The sequence below is a fragment of the Salvelinus alpinus genome, chromosome 14 (genome assembly GCF_045679555.1).
Source record: "Salvelinus alpinus chromosome 14, SLU_Salpinus.1, whole genome shotgun sequence".
Lineage (NCBI taxonomy): Eukaryota > Metazoa > Chordata > Actinopteri > Salmoniformes > Salmonidae > Salvelinus > Salvelinus alpinus.
In genome coordinates, this window is record NC_092099.1 from 33094262 (window position 1) to 33108026 (window position 13765).

At 43.6% G+C, this 13765-nt stretch overlaps 1 protein-coding gene across 3 annotated transcripts in view; it reads left to right on the forward strand.

The window, feature by feature from the left end:
* The first annotated feature begins 2710 nt into the window (after positions 1 to 2710).
* The window catches only part of LOC139538808 (ephrin type-A receptor 6-like), a 241830-nt gene continuing 230775 nt past the window's right edge, over positions 2711 to 13765 (forward strand). The window contains exon 1 of one of the 3 annotated variants that reach the window (XM_071341263.1): positions 2711 to 3415. In XM_071341263.1, the coding sequence (XP_071197364.1) occupies positions 3337 to 3415 (79 nt within the window). In that variant the 5' untranslated portion in view covers positions 2711 to 3336. The remainder of the gene's footprint in view (positions 3416 to 13765) is intronic. The other 2 variants (XR_011667814.1, XM_071341262.1) reach the window with 2 other exon arrangements.

Here is a 13765-nt window from a genome sequence, read left to right on the forward strand (position 1 = left end):
ATCGATGAATTCTGAAAAGCTATCCAAGGATTGTTCCATAGGGTTTTGTTTCCAGGGAGTGATATTGGTTCTTGTAAAATATATTTCATTTTCTTCCATGTTGTTATAGTTTTCTTAACTATGAAGTTGTTAATGTTATTAGCTGTATCCTTTAAAAATAGACATGTAAAAAGATTCTGGGGATCAGAATGCACATCTTCAATTTTTACCAATTGTTCCTCTTTAGTGCATTTAACTATATTGCAAGTAAAAGCCTTAGGTAGCGAGTTGATACAATTCCAAGTCTGTAAGGTTAAAACCACCCTCAGACTCAGGAAGATGTAAAACTTTGCTTTTATGCTATGAATTGTACTTGCCCATATAAAGTCTGTTATGACCGAGTATACTTTTTAAAAGAATGTCTTCGGTGGGGTAATTGGTATTATTGAAAATAAATGCAAAAACTTTGGCTGCCATGCCGTTCTAAAAATATTTATTCTACCTGTATCGTTCCATTACTCCAAACATCAAATTTTGAAGTTAAGGGTTAAGTTTAAGCACTCATTCCGAGGATTAAAGCTGCAATATGTAACTTTTTGGGGGCTGACAAAATTAACATGTGAGTTATAGATCTGTCATTCTCATTGAAAGCAGTAGATCTGTTCTATGTGCGCTACTTCTATGCTTCCTGTTCTTAAGTTTAGTTTTTGCATCTTTTACTTTTTGTACACCAGCTTCAAACAGCTGAAAATACAATATTTTTAGGTTATGGAAAATATATTTCACAGCGTTTCGATGGTAAAATGATTCTCTACACTATACTTGCTTGTTTGATCACATTAACTGAAATTAGGCTAACTATTAGAATTTTTGCAACCAGGAAATTGCAGACCAATTTCTATAAAGTGCACCATTAAGGTTTGGGGTAAGGTTAAAACATTAAGTTTAGGCACTCATCCCGAATGGTTAAGGTTAAGGTTTGGGATAGGATTAAAATGTATTTTTTTATAAACAGTGTCCACAACTGGGATTGAACACGCAACCTTCTGATCCAGAGTCATGGGGTACGGTGACCAATTTTGAAGGCATTTCCACATGTCCTCGACATCAATCTTGAACGATCTCCCTGAATCCATATCACCATCATATCACTTACTTATTGCTATCATGGGGTGACAGGGTAGCCTAGTGGTTAGAGCGTTGGACTAGTAACCGAAAGGTTGCAAGTTCAAATCCACAAGCTGACAAGGTAAAAATCTGTCGTTCTGCCGCTGAACAGGCTGTTCCTAGGCCGTCGTTGAAAATAAGAATTTGTTCTTAACTCACTTGCCTAGTTAAATAAAGGTAAAAAAATACATCTGGATGGTCACATTAATTGTTTCATTCATTCTTATACATACAGGTATATTCTCTAGCCTACCTGCCTGGTTCTGCTTTTGCCAACATGAACTAACAACAACAAAGAATTAGCATTGTGCAGTCATGCCACCACCTTGAGCTGTCGTCCTGGACCTACAAATGCCTTGGCTTGTATGGGTCAATTTTATTGGTGGAGCTTTGCGGAGTACATTCCGTTGTTGTGATGTGGGCTCAAATCCCAAGTCCTCAGTGGCAGGGATGGACAGTGGCTAGAACAGACAGTGTTTCTGATTGGCTTTGAGCTGAGTGGTTCTGACTGACATTGTTTCTGATTGATTCTGAGATTAGTGGTTCTGAGTGATATTGTTTCCGATGGCTGATAGTTGAGTGGTTCTGACTGATGTCCCTTGGACTGATTGACTGGCCTCATGACAGGAGAGAGTGTTGCTTTGTTTAACCCCACGAAGCGAGGAGCAGTTTGCTAATTTACTCCATGAGGCGTCCATCGTGATGGGATGAAGACCTTCTGTAGACTTGGCTGACATTGTTGCTGGCCGGAATAGCACAATTTTTTTGAAGAGCCACTGGGTGGAAGTTGTCTGTAGGAACAGATTTAGGATGAGGGCTCCCGTGTGGCGCAGTCACTGCATCTCAGTGCTAGAGGCGTCACTACAGATCTGGTTCTATTCCAGGCTGTATCACAACCAGCCGTGATTGGGAGTCCCAGAGGGCGGCGCACATTTGGCCCAACTTTGTCTGGGTTTGGCCTGGGTAGGCCGTCATTGTAAATAAGAATTTGTTCTTAACTGACTTACCTAGTTAAATAAAATAAATAAATAGGATCAGCTCATCCACCACAAAGCTTAACACTAACCATTAGGGGGAAAACACTAAACTGAACCTAGGTCTAGGGGCAACATACATTCAATGTTTTCCAAATTAACAATTTACATTATAAACTTGAAGTCACCTTCACAGTACATCTTGAAGTCACTTTTACAGTACATTTACTGTAAGCCTACATTAAAGTAACCTACTGTGAAAATGTGTGCCCTGACCTTCTAAATTGATTTTCCAAATGAAAAAAGGTTGTAGGCCTAGGCATAGCTAATGTCGTTTAAAATGGGGGAATATATATATTAATTTGCCATTTAGGATAGGCCTACGCTCCACATTATACTGCATATTAAAATTCCTTCCACAAAGATAATTTACAATCCAAGTCTACCTGGAATAGCAGTAACAGCACTGGCCATCGATAACCTGAAGAAATGCTGAGGCCCAGCTGGATAACACACACAAGTTGCTGGCTGCCATGCACACTGCCGTTGTGTTGTCAGCTAACACCCTCTAGCGCCGGGAGCCCTGCACAGATGCTGTCTTTCTCTCCACTCTGTCGTTAACGGGAGTTTTACCGTTGTCTGCTGCAGCAGTCAGTACGGGCTGGCACGGAACGGGCTACAGAGGCACTACGCGTGCTCACACTGACCAACTGATACCGCGCCACTTGAAGTTCGGGAACTTTCTGTCACGATACACATCCTGGCGTCTTCCATTTACCCCATGAAGGAATCACGCATGCATTTGGATGAAACTAGGGAATAAGATAATGCAGCTGATGAGGAATGTTTGATTAAATGTCTTGTCAAAACAGTGAAATACAGTAGGCTCCGACACGGAACGCAAAGTTTTCATGATCTAGTATTTAGTCGTTGAGCATTGCTCTAGGAATATTGTGAGCCTACATTTCGTCTTGATGTTAGTTTTTGCCGCGGTGTGAACTTCACCAACCTTCCTCAGCTCTCCGCCGGGTCATGCGACGGATTTCTTCCAGTACAGCCGTCTGTCAGCGCTTTCCAGCGGGGACTGGATGTGAGGAGGGTCTGGGGAGAGGAAAGACGCTGCGCTTGGAATCTAAAGGCACTTTGTGACCAGGTTTCTTCTCTTGGATAGTCTCCTGCTCGGCGCGGTGCTGGGCAGCCTGTGGATGGTACAGAAATGACATTAGGAGAAAAACTCTGCCTCGTTTTCCTCTTTCTGCGGATTGTCTTCACACCTTCCAGCCACGGCAATCAAGGTGAGAGATTTTATCTGCGCCTGACTTTGGAGAACACTTAAAAGTGTAATATTATCCTTAATTAGTTGACATGTCACACTTGTGAAACGTGTGTCGCAGATGCTTTCCTCATTCCACCCGCGCCAAAATGTAGCCAGAACACAGTAGCCTAAATCAAAGATTACAGTTGATCAATAGCCTATATATACTCACTGTCAGCCTAAATTAGGCACGGTCAATAACATAAGTCAGTAGCCCTACATTCTTACTCGAGACCAGCACGCGCGTTTTTCCAAATGCGTTTCTGCGTTTATAATAGCTTGAAAATAGCACGCAGTTTGATTTTGAATCAATGTGAACTGACGGCTAATCAACCGTTCATCTTGTGTTGAAAAAAAGACTGGGAGGACAAATACCTAACCGTAAATAACGCACGGAGCCCTTTTTTCTGCGCAACGGACGCAGGCAGGACGGTGAGAAGTTGATAACCTGGGGTGGCAAATCAGTTAGGCTGCTTATCTACGTACTTCAATTACAAGAACAATACATGGTTTCACATGAGATTCACAAATTGACAATACTTATCCAGTCAAAAATAAGCCCAGTTATTTTTAAAAGCAGTGGCTTGATTTAATTTTGTAGAGACTGAGGTTAAACATTTATTTGAGGCCATACTAAACCTTAAAACGATACAGATTCCTTGGTCCAGGCAGATTGATTGTCTCAGGTGAATTGAGCCCTCAGCAGGCTTTTGGATCCCATTACTGTTCCATTCTGCTACATTGACCTGCTGCATTACTGCAAACCCAATATGAATCACACCAGATAATGAAATCACCCTTTGGTTGCCTTTAGAGGTGAATCTATTTACTTTCTCTGTTGATATGATGTTGTCTCTGCTCAGCTGCTGAATGTGGTTATAGAAGCTCAGGTGTGTGTGTGTGTGTGTGTGTGTGTGTGTGTGTGTGTGTGTGTGTGTGTGTGTGTGTGTGTGTGTGTGTGTGTGTGTGTGTGTGTGTGTGTGTGTGCGTGTGTGTGTGTGTGTATGCTATCCCTCAGGTTTAAAATAGTCCTATTGATTCTACAGGGACACAGGGATGTGGCCCCTAGGTTATATGTTATTGTTCTCCCAGTTCAATAAAAGGGAAACTACTCCCTCTTCACCCAGGCAGGTGCTACATAAAAGCCCCAGTGTGTGTTTGTGCTGCTGTCACAGATTGAATGATGATTGAGTTGATGAGTGGTGTGTCAGCTTTCTAGTCAGCTCTATGAGTCTCTCACATTGACTTCTGGGGTGTTGTATTAGGATGCTTCCAGCCTCTGTCCGTGCTGCTGACACCATTTCTCTGCACTGTGTGGGGGTGGGTGTGCCTGAGTCGGGCTGTGGGTGGGTGTGCCTGAGTGGGGCTGTGGGTGGGTGTGCCTGAGTGGGGCTGTGGGTGGGTGTGCCTGAGTGGGGCTGTGGGTGGGTGTGCCTGAGTGTATGTGTATGTGTGACATCCAGATGGATGTGTGTTTCTCACCTGTTGTAGTTGGATTAGAGGCCTTAAGACATGTCACACTTCATCAGAATACAGCTCTACAATGTTGTTTTTACTCTGCTAGACAAACGGCATTATGCTTTTAAAACCCATGTGTCAAATGTTGTATATTGCTTTGAACCGGGCGAAGCCGAGCGCTGTAGATTGGGGATTTCACAGGCAGAATTGGGCTTGATGTCAGCTGAGAGGAGAACAATGAAAACCAATCAGTGTCCTCCTCCCTGGCTGGGAGAAGCTGAATGCAGCATGTCAGACAATCCCCCACACCAACACTGGTGTTCTGCAGGGATGTAAAGAGTTATTTATCTTTGTTTTAACAGCTAGGCTGCCAAAAAAAACATGCAGCTCCAACAAAACTCCCACTGAAAGAACAATAACAGAGAGTACTGTATAGAGAAATCTGAAACTTGGCAGTGTTTGTGAAGTAGGGCTTAGTTAATAAGGATTGGCTAAATTAAATAAATTGCAGAGATTCTGAGAATAATTTCAGTCCATTGTACAACAATAGCACAACAATGTCCCCAAACTAACGTGTTGATCCTTTTAAATGAGGCAGGAGATCCCATGGTTCACTGGCTCCTGCTTTGCTGCTGGGCCCAGACACCCCTCCAATCTCTCATTAAAACAAGACAAATATCCCCACAAGGACATTTCATTCCCATTTTATCTGATCTTATTTTAGCATTTTGGTGTCCATAAGGACAGGTCTCCATCCCAAACTACTAAACCCCATCCTTGATAAACTTGTGTTGTCAGTGCATTCATCAAAAGCCTGTCTCAGTGGCGCCACCTGCAGCTGGCTCTGCATGGAATCTAGGCGGGAGATGGTATAACTAACTAAACAGGGTCAGAAATATTTACCTCAATGGTAATGTTTGGATAGGATATACCATAAACTGGTCTTAGATCTGTGATTGGGGTCTAGGTGTGATATGTGGTCTGGTAGTGAATGGGTAGATGGTCTGTTGAGATGGCTTCTCCTCTGTTTGACACACATACTGTACATTCCTCTTGTTCTAACACTATAACCATCCAACCCTGATGTGTCAGTGAACGGCCCTTTAATGAAAGGTTGCTACAAGTCTCTTTGTCCTGCCTGTGTCAAGCCTGTCGTGTAACTGTCATTCAGGGTCAACACGGTGTTATGAAGCCATTGCATTCTGCACACAATCTTTCTATTCTGGACAAATCTGAACTGTAACCGTCCCTCACAGTAATGCTTCATCTGCTACTCTGTGGTAAATTCTCATTAAAAGACCTTAACGTATCTCATGGTGCTAACTCCCCTCAGCTTGTCTGTGCTGTAGATACTCCCCTCAGCTTGTCTGTGCTGTAGATACTCCCCTCAGCTTGTCTGTGCTGTAGATACTCCCCTCAGCTTGTCTGTGCTGTAGATACTCCCCTCAGCTTGTCTGTGCTGTAGATACTCCCCTCAACTTGTCTGTGCTGTAGATACTCCCTCAGCTTGTCTGTGCTGTAGATACTCCCCTCAGCTTGTCTGTGCTGTAGATACTCCCCTCAGCTTGTCTGTGCTGTAGATACTCCCCTCAGCTTGTCTGTGCTGTAGATACTCCCCTCAGCTTGTCTGTGCTGTAGATACTCCCCTCAGCTTGTCTGTGCTGTAGATACTCCCCTCAACTTGTCTGTGCTGTAGATACTCCCTCAGCTTGTCTGTGCTGTAGATACTCCCCTCAGCTTGTCTGTGCTGTAGATACTCCCCTCAGCTTGTCTGTGCTGTAGATACTCCCCTCAGCTTGTCTGTGCTGTAGATACTCCCCTCAACTTGTCTGTGCTGTAGATACTCCCCTCAACTTGTCTGTGCTGTAGATACTCCCCTCAGCTTGTCTGTGCTGTAGATACTCCCCTCAGCTTGTCTGTGCTGTAGATACTCCCCTCAGCTTGTCTGTGCTGTAGATACTCCCCTCAGCTTGTCTGTGCTGTAGATACTCCCCTCAACTTGTCTGTGCTGTAGATACTCCCCTCAGCTCGTCTGTGCTGTAGATATTCCCCTCAGCTTGTCTGTGCTGTAGATACTCCCCTCAACTTGTCTGTGCTGTAGATACTCCCCTCAGCTTGTCTGTGCTGTAGATACTCCCCTCAGCTTGTCTGTGCTGTAGATACTCCCCTCAGCTTGTCTGTGCTGTAGATATTCCCCTCAGCTTGTCTGTGGTGTAGATACTCCCCTCAGCTTGTCTGTGCTGTAGATACTCCCCTCAGCTTGTCTGTGCTGTAGATACTCCCCTCAGCTTGTCTGTGATGTAGATACTCCCCTCAGCTTGTCTGTGCTGTAGATACTCCCCTCAGCTTGTCTGTGCTGTAGATACTCCCCTCAGCTTGTCTGTGCTTTAGATACTCCCCTCAGCTTGTCTGTGCTGTAGATACTCCCCTCAGCTTGTCTGTGCTGTAGATACTCCCCTCAGCTTGTCTGTGCTGTAGATACTCCCCTCAGCTTGTCTGTGCTGTAGATACTCCCCTCAGCTTGTCTGTGCTGTAGATACTCCCCTCAACTTGTCTGTGCTGTAGATACTCCCCTCAACTTGTCTGTGCTGTAGATACTCCCCTCAGCTTGTCTGTGCTGTAGATACTCCCCTCAGCTTGTCTGTGCTGTAGATACTCCCCTCAGCTTGTCTGTGCTGTAGATACTCCCCTCAGCTTGTCTGTGCTGTAGATACTCCCCTCAACTTGTCTGTGCTGTAGATACTCCCCTCAGCTCGTCTGTGCTGTAGATATTCCCCTCAGCTTGTCTGTGCTGTAGATACTCCCCTCAACTTGTCTGTGCTGTAGATACTCCCCTCAGCTTGTCTGTGCTGTAGATACTCCCCTCAGCTTGTCTGTGCTGTAGATACTCCCCTCAGCTTGTCTGTGCTGTAGATATTCCCCTCAGCTTGTCTGTGCTGTAGATACTCCCCTCAGCTTGTCTGTGCTGTAGATACTCCCCTCAGCTTGTCTGTGCTGTAGATACTCCCCTCAGCTTGTCTGTGATGTAGATACTCCCCTCAGCTTGTCTGTGCTGTAGATACTCCCCTCAGCTTGTCTGTGCTGTAGATACTCCCCTCAGCTTGTCTGTGCTGTAGATACTCCCCTCAGCTTGTCTGTGCTGTAGATACTCCCCTCAGCTTGTCTGTGCTGTAGATACTCCCCTCAGCTTGTCTGTGCTGTAGATACTCCCCTCAGCTTGTCTGTGCTGTAGATACTCCCCTCAACTTGGCTGTGCTGTAGATACTCCCCTCAGCTTGTCTGTGCTGTAGATACTCCCCTCAGCTTGTCTGTGCTGTAGATACTCCCCTCAGCTTGTCTGTGCTGTAGATACTCCCCGTCAGCTTGTCTGTGCTGTAGATACTCCCCTCAGCTTGTCTGTGCTGTAGATACTCCCCTCAGCTTGTCTGTGCTGTAGATACTCCCCTCAGCTTGTCTGTGCTGTAGATACTCCCCGTCAGCTTGTCTGTGCTGTAGATACTCCCCTCAGCTTGTCTGTGCTGTAGATACTCCCCTCAGCTTGTCTGTGCTGTAGATACTCCCCTCAGCTTGTCTGTGCTGTAGATACTCCCCTCAGCTTGTCTGTGCTGTAGATACTCCCTCAGCTTGTCTGTGCTGTAGATACTCCCCTCAGCTTGTCTGTGCTGTAGATACTCCCCTCAGCTTGTCTGTGCTGTAGATACTCCCCTCAGCTTGTCTGTGCTGTAGATACTCCCCTCAGCTTGTCTGTGCTGTAGATACTCCCCTCAACTTGTCTGTGCTGTAGATACTCCCCTCAGCTTGTCTGTGCTGTAGATACTCCCCTCAGCTTGTCTGTGCTGTAGATACTCCCCTCAGCTTGTCTGTGCTGTAGATACTCCCCTCAGCTTGTCTGTGCTGTAGATACTCCCCTCAGCTTGTCTGTGCTGTACATTCTCTGTACATGATACTTCCTATCATTTGATCACAGAGCTTTGTTTATACAACCAAATCAATTTCCCCACGTCTCTTTTCATCTCTCAAAATGTTCTACTACAGCTGCTATTTACTGCCAAAGTGAATGGTTAAGGTGAGGGTTAACTGATTAATGGTTAGGGTTGGCAAATGGATCCTAGATTGATCCACTAATGTCACTCCACACACCTGGTTTAGCAGACAGGCCCCAGGGACCAGCGTTTCCATGCTAGAAAACAGATTCATAAGCAGGCCCTGTAATGTTCTATTAATACCCCACTAGAAGTCCTCTGGGAACACTGCTGCTCTAGGCGGGGTCCTACAGGTCCCACTGGCTACTGGGAATAAACTACACTACACTGAGAGAGAGGCTGTTATAGAACACACACACACACACACACACACACACACACACACACACACACACACACACACACACACACACACACACACACACACACACACACACACACACACACACACACACACACACACACACACACACACAAATGACACGCAGAAACACACATTAACATATTTTCATAATGCATAACTGTACAGAAGAGAGGAATAAAACATTCCAAACATTTATGAATAAAATCTTGAACTCCTATGCCATTATCCAGCTTAGCGCAACCATCTGCCCTGGTGTAGTACATGGCACATGCTGGATAGGCCTCAGGGGAGAATCATAAAATTCAAGGCCTGGCTTTCAACAGCTACCAGTCAGACCAGGCTAAGCTAAGAGCAGTCGGTTTGTGGTTACACTGAGATGGGGTTGAGATCATTGTAGGGTTGAGTTGAAGAAAGTGTGATGAATATGGCCAGTGGTTAAGTATAGATTTACACTGGATGAGAAATAGATATTCTACGCACACACACACAAACAGTGCCAGTGGTTAGGAAGCTATTGATTCCTAGTGTAATTAGTCCTGTCCCCAGTTGTCCTCCTGTTGACCAGCCCGTTATAATAGTGTCCATTAACATCACTGTGTTACTGTGTTACACTGTTAATTACTGGCACTACACACGCTACACAAACAGCAACGGAGCGTCATACAAGGCCTGTTCCAAAAATTCAGCTGCACAATGTACGTAGAACTAAGCAGAGTGTGACGCAAACAGAGCTGCGTGGCTCCGTTTGCGTCGTGTGTAGAGCCTTTTAGATAAGCCTTCTCCTGGACTAAAAAGCAAGGGCAAGCAGCAAGGAAAAGTGCTTTTTAGTCCACTATTGATGGATTAGCTGCCAGCCTACAGTGTTTTCGCTGTGAACTAACAAACAACTTCCTGCTAAAAAGTTGGGGAAAATTATGAGATTTGCATTATTTAGTGTTTTTATTTGCATTTATATAGAGCTTTCCTTAAGGCTCATTGCTTTGCAGTGTATTGAGGTATCACCCTATCCCTGAACAATAAAGAAATTAAGAAAAGGATTTCACCTAGGAAGTTGTGCTCATAAGACATAGCATTTCTCTCCCTCTCCTCTCTGTCCTCTCTCTTCTCTCTCTTTCTTCTCTCCTCTTTCTCTTCTCTCTTTCTTTTCTCTCCCTCTCCCCTCTCTGTCCTCTCTCTGTCCTCTCTTCTCTCTCTTTCTTCTCTCCTCTTTCTTCTCTCCTCTCTCTTCTCTCTTTCTTTTCTCTCCCTCTCCTCTCTCTGTCCTCTCTCTGTCCTCTCTCTTCTCTCTCTTTCTTCTCTCCTCTTTCTCTTCTCTCTTTCTTTTCTCTCCCTCTCCCCTCTCTGTCCTCTCTCTGTCCTCTCTCTTCTCTCTCTTTCTTCTCTCCTCTTTCTTCTCTCCTCTCTCTTCCCTCTTTCTTTTCTCTCCTCTCTCTGTCCTCTGTCTGTCCTCTCTCTTCTCTCTCTTTCGTCTCTCCTCTTTCTCTTCTCTCTTTCTTTTCTCTCCCTCTCCTCTCTCTGTCCTCTCTCTGTCCTCTCTCTTCTCTCTCTTTCTTCTCTCCTCTTTCTCTCCCTCTCCCCTCTGTCCTCTCTCTGTCCTCTCTCTTCTCTCTCTTTCTTCTCTCCTCTTTCTTCTCTCCTCTCTTCTCTCTTTCTTTTCTCTCCCTCTCTCCTCTCTGTCCTCTCTCTTCTCTCTCTTTCTTCTCTCCTCTTTTCTTTTCTCTCTCTCTTCTCTCTCTCTGTGTGCTCCAGTAACATTGTAGTCCTGTGTTTTTCCTTGTGATATCAGTCATGTATTTATAGTATGACATTTCTATATTGGTATTATAAAGGTTAGGAATAAACTGTTTATTTTGTATTATTTCTTTACTTGAAACACTGACATTTCACTAGCAGCAGTATGGCTTGTTTTGACCATTCTTTCACTTATACATGCTGTACATATGAAGTGGCCAGCCCTCCTCCTGGAGAGCTACTGAACTGGATGTGCAGGCTTTTGCTCCTACCCTACTCTGCTGCATACAATATAGTGCTGCATTTCATATAGTATAGCTTTCATTTAGTACAGCTTATCAAGCTGTGTACATAGCAGCTTTTCCATTATAATGCTGTACATACAGTACCTTTTCATGTTACCATTAATATACAGTAGCCCAGCTGGACTTCCTATGGCATCAATATGTTCCCAACAGGTTCTGATATACCCCACTCCTCCTCCTCCTCCGCCATCTCCTCCTCCTCCACTTCCATCTCTTTATTTCATATATGTGAATGAGCGCTCAGGGGAGGCTGATGAGACCAGCATTTCATTTGTTTAACCCTTTACACTCGTGTGAATTGGCCTATATGGATAGGGAAAAGTTTAAATGTTTCTTCCAGAAGAAATATGAAAATCATACACATAAGCATGGTAGCGGTTGAAAGGGAAGAGTTTGGAGTTTGGAGTTTGGAGAGTTTGGACACAAGACTGAATCCAAACATTACACTTGATTTTATGTGCATTTTACATTTACTGTACTTTTCGCCGCATTTGTTAATGAAATCTGAAAAGACTGGATACATTTAGTAACATGATAAGAATATTCCTGGAAAATGTGGGTTAGGTCCAACATAAGACAAGAAAATGACAAGGGTTTGAGTGAGAGAACTAACTGGTGTCTCCACACACCTCTCCAAAGTGTGCACAGTTCCTACAGTAAGTAATTTCAATGCAGATTTATGCCTCAAAGAAGAGTCTTCAACTATAAGGTGCTTTTATGAGCTGTCCTAGCTGTGCCATTGAGGAGAGCAAGCACACTTGTAATTGTTTTGTTTCGAACACAACCTTGCATCCCCGCCATCACAAAAGTATTGTTGTTATTTACGCAATCCAAAAACGGGCCATACTAAATCGCAATCTGGGTCAGGTGGGCATAATTTGAAAGCTTGTTCTATTGTCAACATGACTAGCTAAGTTATAAAATATGGTCTTACAGTGTTAGGCTTTCACAACGCAATTCCGAGAAACAGTCATTTTATTTTGGTGAGCATAGAAAGGAGTCGTGTTCATACAGGTGCGTGTTCTGTGGAAAATGTTCTTCACAATAACACAAACAGGCTCATACCGTTCAGAACAATCCAGGGTATGACACAGTGGCGGTCGATTCTGTTTAACTTCTAATTGGTCCCAATCCCGGATCCGGGAGCACCCCCCACAGTAAAAAAGCTGACTAGCATAGCCTAGCATAGCGTCACAAGTAAATACTAGTATCTAAATATCATTAAATCACAAGTCCAAGACACCAGATGAAAGATACACATCTTGTGAATCCAGCCATCATTTCTGATTTATAAAATGTTTTACAGGGAAGACACAATATGTAAATCTATTAGCTAACCACGATAGCAAAAGACACAACTTTTTTTTCCCACCATTTTTTTCCTGCATTGGTAGCTATCACAATTTCGACCAAATAAAGATATATATAGCCACTAACCAAGAAATAACTTCATCAGATGACAGTCTGATAACATATTTATGGTATAGCATATGTCTTTAAAAAAAAATATTTCAGGTATAAATCACAGTTCTACATTGCAGCTGTAATCTGAAATAGTGCCGAAGCAGCCAGAATAATTACAGAGACCAACGTCAAATACCGAAATACTCATCATAAAACATTTCTGAAAAATACACAGCGTACAGCAAATGAAAGACCAACATCTTGTGAATCCAGCCAATATTTCAGATTTTTTAAGTGTTTTACAGCGAAAACACAATTTAGCATTATATTAGCTTACCACAATAGCCGTTTACCAGTAGCAAAGGTTAGCGATCGTAACAATCCAGCAAAAGATATATAATTTTTGACTAACCTTGATATACTTCATCAGATGACAGTCCTGTAACATCATATTACACAATGCATATAGGTTTTGTTCGAAAATGTGCATATTTAGCAGCACAAATCGTGGTTATACAATGTGATTAGTAGCAACATTTCAGGCAATCTGGCCGGCGCCATCTTGGAGAGGCACCTAATCTAATCGATAACTAATCGTAAACTTGACTAAAAAATACAGGTTGGACAGCAAATGAAAGACACATTAGTTCTTAATGCAACCGCTGTGTTAGATTTTTAAAATTAACGTTACTCGACATTCAGCGTGCGTTACAGCGAGACCATGCCTAAATCAATGGCGGACAAATAATTTTACATCTTTCCACAGATATACGAATTAACATCATAAATAGCTCTTACTTTTGGATGATCTCCCATCAGAATCTTGGGCAAGTGGTCCTTTGTCCAGAACAATCGTCTTTTGGTTGAAAGATGTCCTCTACTCCTGTAGAAATTAGCTGCTAACGCCGATGTACCGGAGAGGTGCCCAACTCCAGAAAATCGCAATAAACTGCTATAAACTGCTATAAGTCGGTTTAAATTTACTACCTTATGAAGTTTTTAAGACAAAAAACAAATTAAATCAGAGCCGGAAATATAGAACTGCTAAACCGAAAGCTTTTGAAGACGCCATGCCGGTTTCCCTC